Genomic DNA, 13,129 nt, shown 5'->3' with positions numbered 1-13,129 from the left:
CAAATAGGCTGCTGGGTGTTAAAGGAACAGGAACTGTGGAGAGTTGGCGGAGAAAATGATTGGTGTCTTCTATATATATAAGGATATATATAGGATGAAGACGTTGGTATACGAGAGCGGAGACATTCTCATTGGGACCACAGTAACGAGCTACAATGTGACATCCTGGGTGGTTCAGCTTATGAACTATGGGAAGCATGTAGAAGGTAGAAGTGCATGGCGTGGTGGGGTGAGGAGAGAGGTAGAATCAGGGGAGAGGTTCTGGGATGGACATAATGATTTGAGAAGGGACTAGAGATCCTGCTGGACTTCCTGGAAGGGGTTCAAAGTGGCAGCATTTGTAGGTGGACATATCTGACAGCCAGTGGATACCCTTCCCCAAGTAATCCCTGCCGTTCATAACCACAATGGTGGAGCCTTTGTCCTCAAGCACATTTACTTCTCATTTGAAGGCCTGAGCTACAAACAAATCTGTGGTACAGCAATGGACACCCACATGGCACTGTCTTATGTCAACCTTCTCATGGGTCATGTAGAGGGTTTCTTTCTAATTTCTCAGAGTCTAAAACTTCTCACCTGGTTCAGATTCATGGATGACATCTTCGTGATCTGGACCAAGAGTGAGGACACCCTATACACATTCCTCCAGTTCCTCAAAACCTTCTCCCCCATTCGCTTCATCTGGGTCTCCTCAACCCAACAAGCCATCTTTCTTGGTGTTGTTGACCTCCACCTCAAGGACGACTACATCAGAAGCTCTGTTCATATGAAACTTACCAACCACCTACAATACCTCCACTTTGATAGCTGCCATCAATTTCATACCAAGAAGTCCTTTCCATAAAGCCTAGTAGTCACCTGTGGTCATCATGTCTGTAGTGTTAAACAGACCCTCTCCAAGGTCCCACTGAGGCCTTCACTAATTGAAATTACCCTCTCAACCTTGTCCAGAAACAGACCTCCTGCACTTCATCTCTCCAATTACCTACCGCCTCCCGTATGTCCACTGTCCGGCCACAAAAGAGTACACCTCTCATAACTCAGTGACATCCACTACTGGGACAGCCGGATCACATGCTCTGCCACAGTTTTGACTACCTCACATCTCCGCCTCAGAAAATACTAAACACAAACGGCTAAAATGTAGTCACACACAGAGAAGTTTACACAGTTCACAGACAGGTGGCTGCACATGTCTTTCCTACTTTGTGTAGCTGATGGCTGCACCAAAAGGAAGGGCACATGGCCTTAAAGTTTAATAATAATAATAATAATAATAATAATAAATACTGCCAAATCTAGGGTACAGCACAACCCATTAGAGGTGGGATTATTGGAAGAAGAAGACTCAGTATGAGTATGACCACAGTCATAGAAAATATTTTAGTTTTAAATCTGAAGATAGTACTCAGTTTTTATAGAGACTGGCATAAACAAAGAAAAGAATGTGAATCTAGCTGTTCCTGTCACATGTCAATGAAATTTAGCCATGTTTTCTTCTCTCACACCATCTAATGTATGGGGGTCAGTCAGTAAGTAATGCTCCACATTTTTTTTTTTTTTTTTTTTTTTTCTCTCAGAACATACTTATTCCGAAGAGCTAGAATCTGGAGACTGTAACAGCTGAGATATCAGTTACGTGTATTATTTTTCTGCATTGTCTCCATCATGTACTATGGCTTTATGCCAGTGTCGTGAAAGACCATATATTTTTTGCTGGAGAAAGTTCTTGTACTGTGCTCGTAGCTATGTTTTTGCTGTGTAATCTTCAAATTGTGTCTCACATAGAGAATCCTGAAGTGGCCCAAGCAGATGGAAGTCCGAGATAGCCAGGTCTGGGCTATATGACGAATGAGGCAGCGATGTGTGTGGGCATGCATTGTCTTGTTGGAGCAAGATTTCTATTTGATTTTTTGTCAAATCAAACATTTTTAGAAAATGGTTCTTGAGTTTGTTCAGTCTTCACATATGCCTCTGAACAAATGGCTGAGCCTTTTGGCAACACATCCATAAGGATGACAACACCATTATCCCAGAAGACTGTAATCACAACTTTGCCAGCAGAGGGAGCCTTCTTGAATTTCTTTCTTTTGGGTGATTGCAGATATTGCCACTTCAGTGACTGCAGTTTTGTTTCTGGCTCAATGCATCCAGGTTGTGTCACCTATAATGATCTGTGTCAGAAAGGCCTCTATATTGGCCTCCAAACTGCTCCAACAGTTGAGACGAAATAGATTTTCTTTAAAACTTGTGGTCTGTGGCATCTGTGCTCTTCACCCTATCGGAAGCACTGACTGTGGCACAACACTCAGAATGTGGCTGATCATGTAGCTCAGTTTCTGCACTTTTTGATACTTTAATTCTCTTTACCTGTTGTCCAACAGTACTCATATCAACTTCATCATTACTGTGCACTGCGCACAAATGTTTATGGATGTTCCCCACAGTTTCTTTTTCTGCGACCATGAATTCAATTACAGCTTGTTGCTTACAGAGAGTGCGTTTTAGCACCTTTTTGATGATTCACAATTGCTCCTCCACATGTCGGAATAGATTGAAATGTTGCACAAGTGCAGAAGTAACGTCAGATTTATGCACCTAAAAAAGACATTTTCTTCTATGTGTGTTAATGGCTGTAAAAAAAATTGGAGCATTATCTATTGAATAATCCTCGTAGTTTGTATCATAATCTCATCTGTGATATACTGCTAAGTGCATCAAAACAAATGAAGTAGCCTCGCTACAGCTAACATCATATCATCTTCAGCTTGTAATATGACTGCCACAAATTCCTAAAGCTCTCATTTTCTTAATTTTAATATCAACCACTCTTGTTTAAAATAGATTTGGAACTATTTTCTGGAGCTGAATCCAATGGTTTCTAGTAAAAATGAAAGCGTTCAATGCATTCCTGTAAATAGTGCTCTGGGACATGGTGACTGATTTGTCAATGCCCCCTGAATTTGCCTTGGGCCAAAAATGTTACTGCAGATCTCTTCAACACTGATCAGTGAGTGACACCACCTTTGTTGGAAACTGCATATTTAATTCATCTGTTATTTATGAATTTATCATTGAAAGTTGTAAACTGGTTTGTTCAACGATCTGTAACTGTCACTAGTCAGTTGATCTACTGATTAAAAATCGGAACTTACAGCTACCAGCATTTTCTTGTAACTGTAGAAACTTCTGTTTCTTCATCAACTTTCATAATTACTTGATTAATACATAATTATTGTTATCTGTGTGTGTGTGTGTGTGTGTGTGTGTGTGTGTGTGTGTGTGTGTGTGTGTGTGTGCAAAATTGCTGAGTCAGTGGTATGTATTTTTGTGACAAGTCTCTGCCCACTCCCTCCTGCCCTTCTCACCCCATTTCCGCCATTTTTTTCTTCCTTAAGATCGTGTTGTTCCAAAACAGTTTCATTAGGTCACTTTTGTAATACTAGTCCATTTGTTTCTGGAAATTGTGTTTCTAATGTTTGTAATTTGATTCTGTATCTAAGACATTGAACTTATTATTAAGAAATTAGAGTAATTCCATAAAATGGAATTTCTTCTGTTTCAGTGGCAATATTTTGTCAATAGCAAAAAATTTTTGACTGTCTTAGCTTTTGATTGTAACTGTTTCAGTTTTATGTTTAAATTGTGTGAAAATTAACGAATTTTAAATTAGAAGATTTGAGAAAGCTAGAAACATGTATATGTTGTATGTTTTTGTGAAAAAAGTCACAATAGTGAATTTAACTTTCTCTTTTAGAAATTAATGTGTGACACAGTGCTTGTTCATTGTAGTGTCTTAAAAATTTTAACATGGGGTCTAGCCCACTGATTGCTTTATTGTGATGATCATGTTGAGTTGGGAGGGGGGTGGGAGGGACAGTACTAGCTTTCAAGATAGCATGGTGGACTTAGCAGATAGTAACTTGATATATGATGTACATAATGATTTGAGGGAACCGGTACAAAGAAATATATTGCACACACAATAAACAATTTTTATCCTCACAATTTACACATTCAGGCATGATGAAATTCATGCAGTGTCCTGCTCACCCTTCCCTAGTCCTGCCAAACATGTTACATTGTAAAACAGTAGACTAGTTATTTGCAGTTTGTTACTAATTATTTTGTTTCAACAGAGTTCATTGTTTTTTTACTGTCACCTTCACTCAGTTTAAAATGATTTGGTCCAGACATAAGAGGAGAGACTTCTGGGTATGAACTGAACAGACATGTTGTTGGATGATTTGCATGTCAGTGTCTTTGGCAAAATACAAGGGACATTCAATAATTAAGGAGCCAAATTGATGTAGAAGAGAAACAGTTTGTAGGAGAAATTTTGTACTTTCATGACTTAAGCTGATGGATGAAAATTGTTTTGTCTGTAACCTCAATATTGCATTTAACAACTGTGTATCTGCTAAATTTCCGCATTACTTGAACAATGTTCAGTGATCTGGTGTTTATTATTATTTTTTTTTTTTTACCCCCTAAAGGTGAAAGCCAAATAAAATCTTTTCTCAAAAGATTTTACAGTATGGTGAAAGTTTTGTGAACAGCATAAATTTTTATAGGTGGGTGGAACAGTTCAGAAATGGCCAACTCTCAGTGATTGATGATGTGCAGCGTCCTGGCCAGCCAATTTAAGTATCAGCTGCTTAGATCGAAACACACATTGACAATATTGTTTGTAAAGACTGATGTTAAACATATACACAAATCAAAAAAAGTTTTGCATCACCCCAGTTCCCAGAACTCCTGAAGATAAACATTGACTGTGGACATTGTATCATAGAGACAGTCCCTTTGACTGTTCAGAGATGTCACTAAACCTGCCCAAAGATGTAAACAGCCATGAATGAGCAGCGCCTATTAGACGGAAGGGGTCGGAGAGCCGATCAGTTCCAGTCATTCCACCACGAAGGAGTTACACGGCTCGTGTTGTCTGTAGTTCAACCATGCCTAGACGGTCAATACCATGGTCGATCGCATCTGCATTGTTACTTTGTGCCAGGAAGGACTTTCAACAAGGGAAGTGTCCAGGTGTCTCGGAGTGAACCAAAGCAATGTTGTTCGGACATGGATGAGATAGAGAGACAGGAACTGTCGATGACATGTCTCGCTCAGGCTGCCCAAGGGCTACTACTAAAATGGATAACGGTTGCCTGTGGATTATGGCTCGGAGGAACCCTGACAGCAACGCCACCATGTTGAATAATTCTTTTCGTGCAGCCACAGGATGTCATGTTACGACTTAAACTGTGTGCAATAAGCTGCATGATGCGCAACGTCCCTCCCTTCATCCATGGTAAGGTCCATCTTTGCAACCATGACACCATGCAGCGCGGTACAGATGGCCCCAACACCATGCCAAATGGACTGCTCAGAATTGGCATCACATTCTCTTTACCAATGAGCGCCGCATATGCCTTCAACCAGACAATCTTCAGAGACATGTTTAGAGGCAACCCGGTCAGGCTGAATGCCTTAGACACACTGTCAAGGAAGTGCAGCAAGATGGAGGTTCCCTGCTGTTTTGGGGTGGCATTATGTGGGGCCGACATATGCCGCTGGTGGTCATGGAAGGCCCCATAACAGCTGGTCGATATGTGAATGCCATCCTCCGAACAATAGTGCAACCATATCAACAGCATATTGGGAAGGCATTCATCTTCATGGACGACAATTCACACCCCACTCATGCACATCTTGTGAATGACTTCCTTCAGGATAATGACATTGCTTGACTAGAGTGGCCAGCGTCCTCTCCAGACATCCAGACATAAACCCTGTTGAACATGCCTGGGATAAATGGAAAAGGGCTGTTTATGGATGATGTAACCCACCAACCAGTCTGAGGGATCTATGCCGAATCGCCATTGAGGAGTGGGACAACATGGACCAACAGTGCCTTGATGAACTTGTGAATAGTATGCCACGGCAAATACAGGTGAGCATCAATGCACCTCTGAAGGTCTCACTGTATGGTGGTACAATATGCAATGTGTGGTTTTCATGAGCAATAAAAAGGGTGGAAATGATGTTTATGTTTATCTCTATTCCAATTTTCTGTATAGGTTCTGGAACTCTAGGAACTGAGGTGATGCAAAACGTTTTTTGATGTGTGGAGAAAAAACAGTTGCAGTAAGTGTTGGCACAGTTCATAATGTTGTTAGTAACAAGATAAGGTACAGCAAAACAAGCACAAGGTGGGTCCCAAAAGGGTTAATGCAACAACTATAGGAAACAAGATGCAAAATGTGTATTGATTTGAAAGGAAAGGTGAGCCTTTTCTAAACAAGATTTTTATTTGTTTGGTACACTTAAGGAGGCATTACATGGGGAAAAAATTCAGCTGCAATGAGGAGGTGAAATAATTTGTGGAAACGTGGCTCAAACAACAAGGCAAAGATTTCTTTGCATGAAATATGTATTTAAAAAAATAAAAAAAACCTTGTTCATCATTGGGGCAAGTGTATTAATAATATTGGTGGGGATTATGTTGATAAGTAGTAAAAGTCTCATTTTGTAAAAATACTCAGTTCCCCCCCCCCCTCTGCCCCCCCCCCCCCCCCCCCCCTCGACACCAGTTTGTCTCTCTAATATTGAATGTCCCTCGTACATGGGACACTGGAAATGTACAATATAATTATTTTTGTGTTTGCTAAGTAAATTTCTGATGAACATTGTTAAATGAGTCAATCACTTGTTGACTAACTGGAAACAAAACACAGTTTCTGTGTTGTGATAAATATGAAGAAAATGAGATTATTCTAAATCTCATTTCAGTCAAAACTGTTGCTGAACTAGAAGGTATGATTCAGTCCCAGAATCTAGTCATGGAAAAACTGAGAGAGGAGTGTCATTCTCTAACAAAGAAGCTGGAAGATTCCTCTGCACGACACAAGTAAGAAATGCACAGTATTTCCCCATAGAAAAGAGCATTTCCTTCCTCCTGCATGCTGTCCTTTTTCCACTTTCTCGCATATATGAAACATAGGGAAATGGAGATAACATTATGCTTGTTAGTCCAATTTTTCTCTTGAGATAGCCCTTCAGCTTTGCCCCCTTCTGTTTCTACGTGAACAATATCCAGATTTGTTTCATTACTATGAAGCAATGTAAAAGTTTCGAAAGAGATCAGTTATTTTCAAAACCATTGTAAATTTCTGATATTTCTCCAATGCTGTGTTTCAGATTTTTCCATACATCATAGTGTCTAAATATGTATGCAGATGCTAGTTTTTAAATCCTGGCTATACCAACAGCTGTACAAGGGACCATCTGTGAGAGTGAAGATGTATTTGTTAATCTATTTATGTACCGCTAGTTTGGACGGTAGAGCTTGAATAAAATAACTTTCTGATTGACAGACAATAGTGTTGGCAGGTAGTATGAAATCTGCTGTGCGCTCATGTGATCAGTAGTTGCATGAGTACATCAACTGACACAAAATTTGTACTTGCAAATTGTTGTCATTGGTATTGAGGAGGGCAGTAGGAATGGTGGCTGTAGGGACAGCTTCTCTATTATGTGCAATACATACCTTGATATCATAATCACATATTTAAGGGTGAATAATAACCATTAGGCTAGTGTTCAGTCTCATACAATAAATGTCATGAAGTACCAAATTTCTGTGTAGACTTGAAAAGAAAGATTACCGGATGGCCAGTGACATGGAACCAGGTATTTGTTGTGCAAAAAGTTTTGTTGTCAATAGTGCTGTATCATTGTACTCTTCATGAGCTGTTGAATGCCTTTGAAAAGGTAAATATTTTATTGAAGGGAAAAACCTATTGTTGCTCCTGTATCACAGTAAATTAAAAAAAAATTCAAGTGTTAAACAAATAGAAAAATACCCACCCTTTGCATACCATGATTTTTCAGAAATCTTATTTCTTTGTCTCAAACTAATTATGAAATACTGAGGATGGCATGACTGCTGTAGATAAATAAACCACTGTTCTATGAAAGTTTGTCGCCATTTGACTCCTGAAACAAATGAAAGTGCCTGTTAATGCAATGTAAATCTCAGCTGTGGCTGTCACTGATTTGATAAAGCACCTATGAAACAGATAACACATCAGTGGATTGAGCATAGCACGACAATATCTTCGAGTATGATGTTATATCAAATACCGGGTGATCAAAAAGTCATTATAAATTTGAAAACTTAATAAACCATGGAATAATGTAGATAGAGAGGTAAAAAATGACACACATGCTTGGAATGACGTGGGGTTTTATTAGAACAAAAAAAAAAGCCAAGTTCACAAAATGACGCGTGAAAGATCTCTTGCGCGCGTCATTTGGTGATGATCGTGTGCTCAGCCACCACTTTCATCATGCTTGGCCTCCCATGTTCCCAGACTACAGTCCGTGCAATTATTGGCTTTGGGGTTACCTGAAGTCGCAAGTGTATCGTGATCGACCAATATCTCTAGGGATGCTGAAAGACAACATCCAACGCCAACGCCTCACCATAACTCCAGACATGCTTTACGGTGCTGTTCACAACATTATTCCTCGACTACAGCTATTGTTGAGGAGTGATGGTGGACATATTGAGCATTTCCTGTAAAGAACATCATCTTTGCTTTGTCTTACTTTGTTATGCTAAATATTGCTATTCTGATCAGATGAAGCGCCATCTGTCGGGCATTTTTTGAACTTTTGTATTTTTTTGAACTTTTGTATTTTTTTGATTCTAATAAAACCTCATATCATTCCAAGCATGTGTGTCAATTTGTATCTCTCTATCTACATTATTCCATGATTTATTCAGTTTTCAAATTTATACTGACTTTTTGGTCACCCGGTATATTTACTCCAGATTGTCTGAGATGTGGTTTTCCTTACCACTACAAAAACAATTTTGAAATGTTAATTACATTTCATTGCAGAAACATGTGACATAATCAAACCACACATAAAGTATTCGGTGACCACATTTTTCATTGTAAACTCTCCAAATACAGTTTGGTAGGCAGCTTAATTTTAAAGTGCCATAATATCTAACACTGATAAAGAAAGATTAACCAGCTCATTGTCAGACTGATTTGAAAGTAGAAGATACAAAAGAATCAATATTTTTAGCACAAAAGTTACCTGATAAAGGCTGCATAGTTAGGAAAACACCAATTTGAAAATAGCAGTTATATGCATTCCATGCAGAGACTAAAACATTTATGAATATACTTTAGCAATGGATATAGCTTTACTTAATTTGCATTAAAACATTATTTGTTGAGATACAGACATCATTCCATATTTAGGTCTCACCTTCCCACTTTGCGTAATCTGCCTGATGTGGCGAGGCCTCGCATATATCTACTAAACAGGCTACACAGTAAGCATGTGCAACCTTAGAAAAAACTGCTTTTAGCTAAAGCATTGCTCCTACCAATTGTCTCACTGAAAAGTCAATCAAAAAGTTATTTTAACTGAAGTATAATAAAGTTTCTGGATTTGGAATTCTACAGATATGTGCACAACGTATCTTTCAGTTCAGTACTTAGTTTTTTTGTTGGAAGGAATAACAGATTATAGATAGGTATTAATGACAAGAAAGGAAATGTACATCAAGTTGGAATTGATGTGATGTGATGTGATGTGGTGGGGGTGTTACAGATAACACCAAAAGATGAAAGCTTTATATTAAAGATAAGAATATTGTGTTGGCTGCACTTAAAAATGGTACATCTACATGTAAAACTAATCAGTTTCTGTAGTAGATGTGGAATAAAGCTGCTATGAAAATCAGATAAGATCTATTGGTTGGGAAATGACCTCAAGTTTTGCATAGCTCACCTCCCCTGTAAGTTTTTGGTGAAACTATTTTGTGATGAATTGAAAAAAATTAAAATTTATAGTCTGGCTTATATTTGCCAAAAAAGAAAATACTTTTAATTACTATATAGTTATAGCTTGCTTGATAGCGAAGCACAAAGCCTTTTTATAGAGACTCAGAATAGCGTAAAAGTATTAATATAAAGTATCTTTCGGTTTAATGGTGATATGAGTACGCAGTCAGATTAGCTAATTTCAAGGTTGGCATAAGCCACCCTTTTGCAGACACATAAAGATTATTAATAATCAGTTACAGTTTCATAAAGTTACAATTAATGCATATGTTGCATGTTTCAAAAACAAGTTTGTCATTCATGAATGCTTAAAATGCATATGTGCTTTCAATTTGTGTTTGCTGCAAATATTGTACAGTTCATTCATTGCATTAAAAAAGACATCTTCATACAGTGATATGCTTATATGGGTAATCATCCATTACACAGATAAAAACCACACAGCATGTATATACACCGACAGGCTCTGCTTGCTAGTCCATGTGCTGTAGACCTGTGGTTACGGCATTGGATGCAAATTCAGGGGCAGTTATATTCAAATCCTCATCCAGACATCATGGTTTCAGTTTTCATCGGTCTCTCTAAATCAGTTTTGGTGAATGCCAGAACATTTCTGGTAAAGATTTCACTGTCATGAATTCTTTCCTTTGTTAACAAAGACAAAACCTCATATTTGATGTCCATAAATTCAGTTTGACAATACATTCTAAGCTCCTTTCCTTGTCAACGACATTTGGGAACTTCACCTTTGCATATTATATCCCATTTTATGGTATGTGACCAGTTACGTCAAACAGCAGAAGAAATTGTTATAATCCAACAAGTAGTTTTTTAAGGCAGAACTTACAGAAAAATAAAAAAAAGTTGTTGAAATTGGCAGAAATTTTATATATTGGAAGAAAATATGTTGAAGGGGTTAAGTTAATGCTATAACCAGTAGTATTATGAAAGTAAAGTACCAAGTGTGCTAACAATGTTTAAGATACTCCGGTCATGTCTGAGGTAAATGACATTCAAATCCTCACTAGGAAGTGCTGATGTTTATTTCTGTGGTTTCTCCAGAATTTAACATGGAAGACGGACTACTGTCTTCACCAAGACACTGGAAAATTATTTCTTCTCATCCCTACCGAACTTTGGAACAATAAACAGTAATGCCATTACTATCCAAAGGAAAGTATCATAATGAAGCAGATATATGACAGTGCCTCAGACTGTGTCAAGGAAGTTCCTATTCCCATCAACTTTACAAGTAAAGTAATGGGACTTAAGGTTTATGACTCAAACATTGCTCTATACGTTTACTTTTATCAGTGTAGTTAGGCATCTTCATTCCTTACATGAGAACATCCTGAGTTGTAGATGACATATAAAACAAATGTAAGGAACGTGTTTGAACGTGAAGAGGAAAACCAGATTGGAGCTCTGTGAGAAGTGAAAGAAGATTAAAACACTGAATAAATAAATTACAGAATGCGCAAAGGATTAAAGAGGACATTGAATTTCAAAGATTTTGGATTTATTACAACTGGTTATTACAAATACTGCTTGGTAAGTCCTAAGAGATACATAGATTGAGATTTGTGAAAACGTCATCACCAAGAAAAAAAAAATGTTTAAATGATTCCAAACTCTGTGGCTGTGTAGAACAGTGTACATACAGTACAGAATTACAGTAACAAGTGACTTACATTTAAATGCAACAGAACCGTCATTTGTGAAACTGAAAAGGGAGATGTTGAACTGAGTTCAATGAATGGAGAGCCATGAAATGAGGGTAAATTATGAAAGAAAGTGCCAATATACATTGTCAGCCTTGGAGAGCACAGTATTGACATTTGAGTGAATTAAGGCAGTAGACTGTTCTCTCTACTATGAATTGTTTTAGCAGTTACGATACTTTGGTTCATACAGGGCATGCTCCTATGACAAAAATGCATGTCTAAGTGTATCAATGGATTGAATTGTACACATTAATCAGTGGGTACTGGACCACACAGTGATCATAATATGGGATGGCCATAAGTTTGTTTGCATGGCTGTAACAGACTGTTAACTGAACAGTGATCACTGCGCCATTTTGTGATCCTTTCTGCATCAACAGTTTGATGCTATCTGCTGTAGGCTGGACTTGCAAATTGTGTTGACGTCCAACGTTCTGGAAACACATGTCACAGGCTGCAGTGGGTCTGTGAATATTATTGCTGTTATGTTAAGCTGCAAAATGTAATGCTTTAACAAGAAAGTGAAACAGACTACAATGGGCCTCTGAACATTATTGCTGTTATGTTGAGTCGCAAAATGTAATTCTGTCTTTCAAGTCCCACTTCAACATGCTGTACAATAATGACATAAAATGTGTACGACTCTTCCATGTTGATCACAATCTGGTAGCTTGCACTGTTTTTCTCCATGACAAGCAAATTCCAAGTGTAATTTAGTAGAGTGCACTGAATACAATTTACAATCTTGACTCCTCCTTCAGTGAACTTTGCATGTCATATTCAGAAAGAGAGTACCTGGCAACATGTGATGATGAACATGCAAGTACTCTTCAAAGAACAAAGGTACCATAGCTCACTTGGCCTGCATATTTGCAGACATGTTGCTCGTATGGTTCGTCAGCAGCTTGATTCGTATGGTCTTCCAGTTCCCCAGAAACATATCCAGAAGGTACATGAGGGCTTTCACACCATGTGATATTCTCAAAGTCAGAGAACACGTACAGTTTTGTAACTGTAATAATTTGTGTATTGTTAGGTGTCTGATCTGTGGTGTAAAGTCCATTTCAGTCCAATGTGTCCTTCTTGGTGTTGCAATGCACAAACATTAGTGTGCATGAAGAAACAATGCATTTGTAAAAAGTACGACCGGATGCCATATTATGGTTAAGTAATGATTAGGTAATGACTCAGAAATCACAATTTCAATTATAAGCTTGTTCATGTGGAAATATAAAGATCTTTGTAGCTGTTGTCATCATTCTAATGTATTTAATTTATTATGTGTATAATTTATTTCTGATCTGTCATCATAAATCTTCTTTTATTATCCAGATATCTGCTATGATGGTACGGGAAAGCTTACTTTGTTCGGCACTTAGTCTTAGAGGGTGACTGTTGGTTGTATATATAAAGAATTAGGAAATTTGAAAGACTTTTCATGCCTCTTTGTTGCTGTTTTAGTCTCTCAATAAATATTTTTGTAGTGTATACTCAACTTCTGTCCATGGCCTTCTGAAATCCACACTTCGCTTGCATTCA

General features: G+C 38.0%; 1 protein-coding gene across 7 annotated transcripts in view; it reads left to right on the top strand.

The window, feature by feature from the left end:
• The window catches only part of LOC124594806 (serologically defined colon cancer antigen 8 homolog), a 232,612-nt gene that overhangs the window by 175,347 nt on the left and 44,136 nt on the right, over window positions 1-13,129 (top strand). For 5 of the 7 annotated variants that reach the window (XM_047133238.1, XM_047133237.1, XM_047133236.1 and 2 more), the window contains exon 10: window positions 6,790-6,907. The exons of the other annotated variants lie outside the window; for them this stretch is intronic. In XM_047133238.1, the coding sequence (XP_046989194.1) occupies window positions 6,790-6,907 (118 nt within the window). The remainder of the gene's footprint in view (window positions 1-6,789; window positions 6,908-13,129) is intronic. 7 annotated transcript variants of the gene reach the window in all.

The sequence above is a fragment of the Schistocerca americana genome, chromosome 2, assembly GCF_021461395.2.
Source record: "Schistocerca americana isolate TAMUIC-IGC-003095 chromosome 2, iqSchAmer2.1, whole genome shotgun sequence".
Taxonomy (NCBI): Eukaryota; Metazoa; Arthropoda; class Insecta; order Orthoptera; family Acrididae; genus Schistocerca; species Schistocerca americana.
Note: the sequence above shows the minus strand (reverse complement) of the source record. Positions and strands in the feature narration are given on the sequence as shown.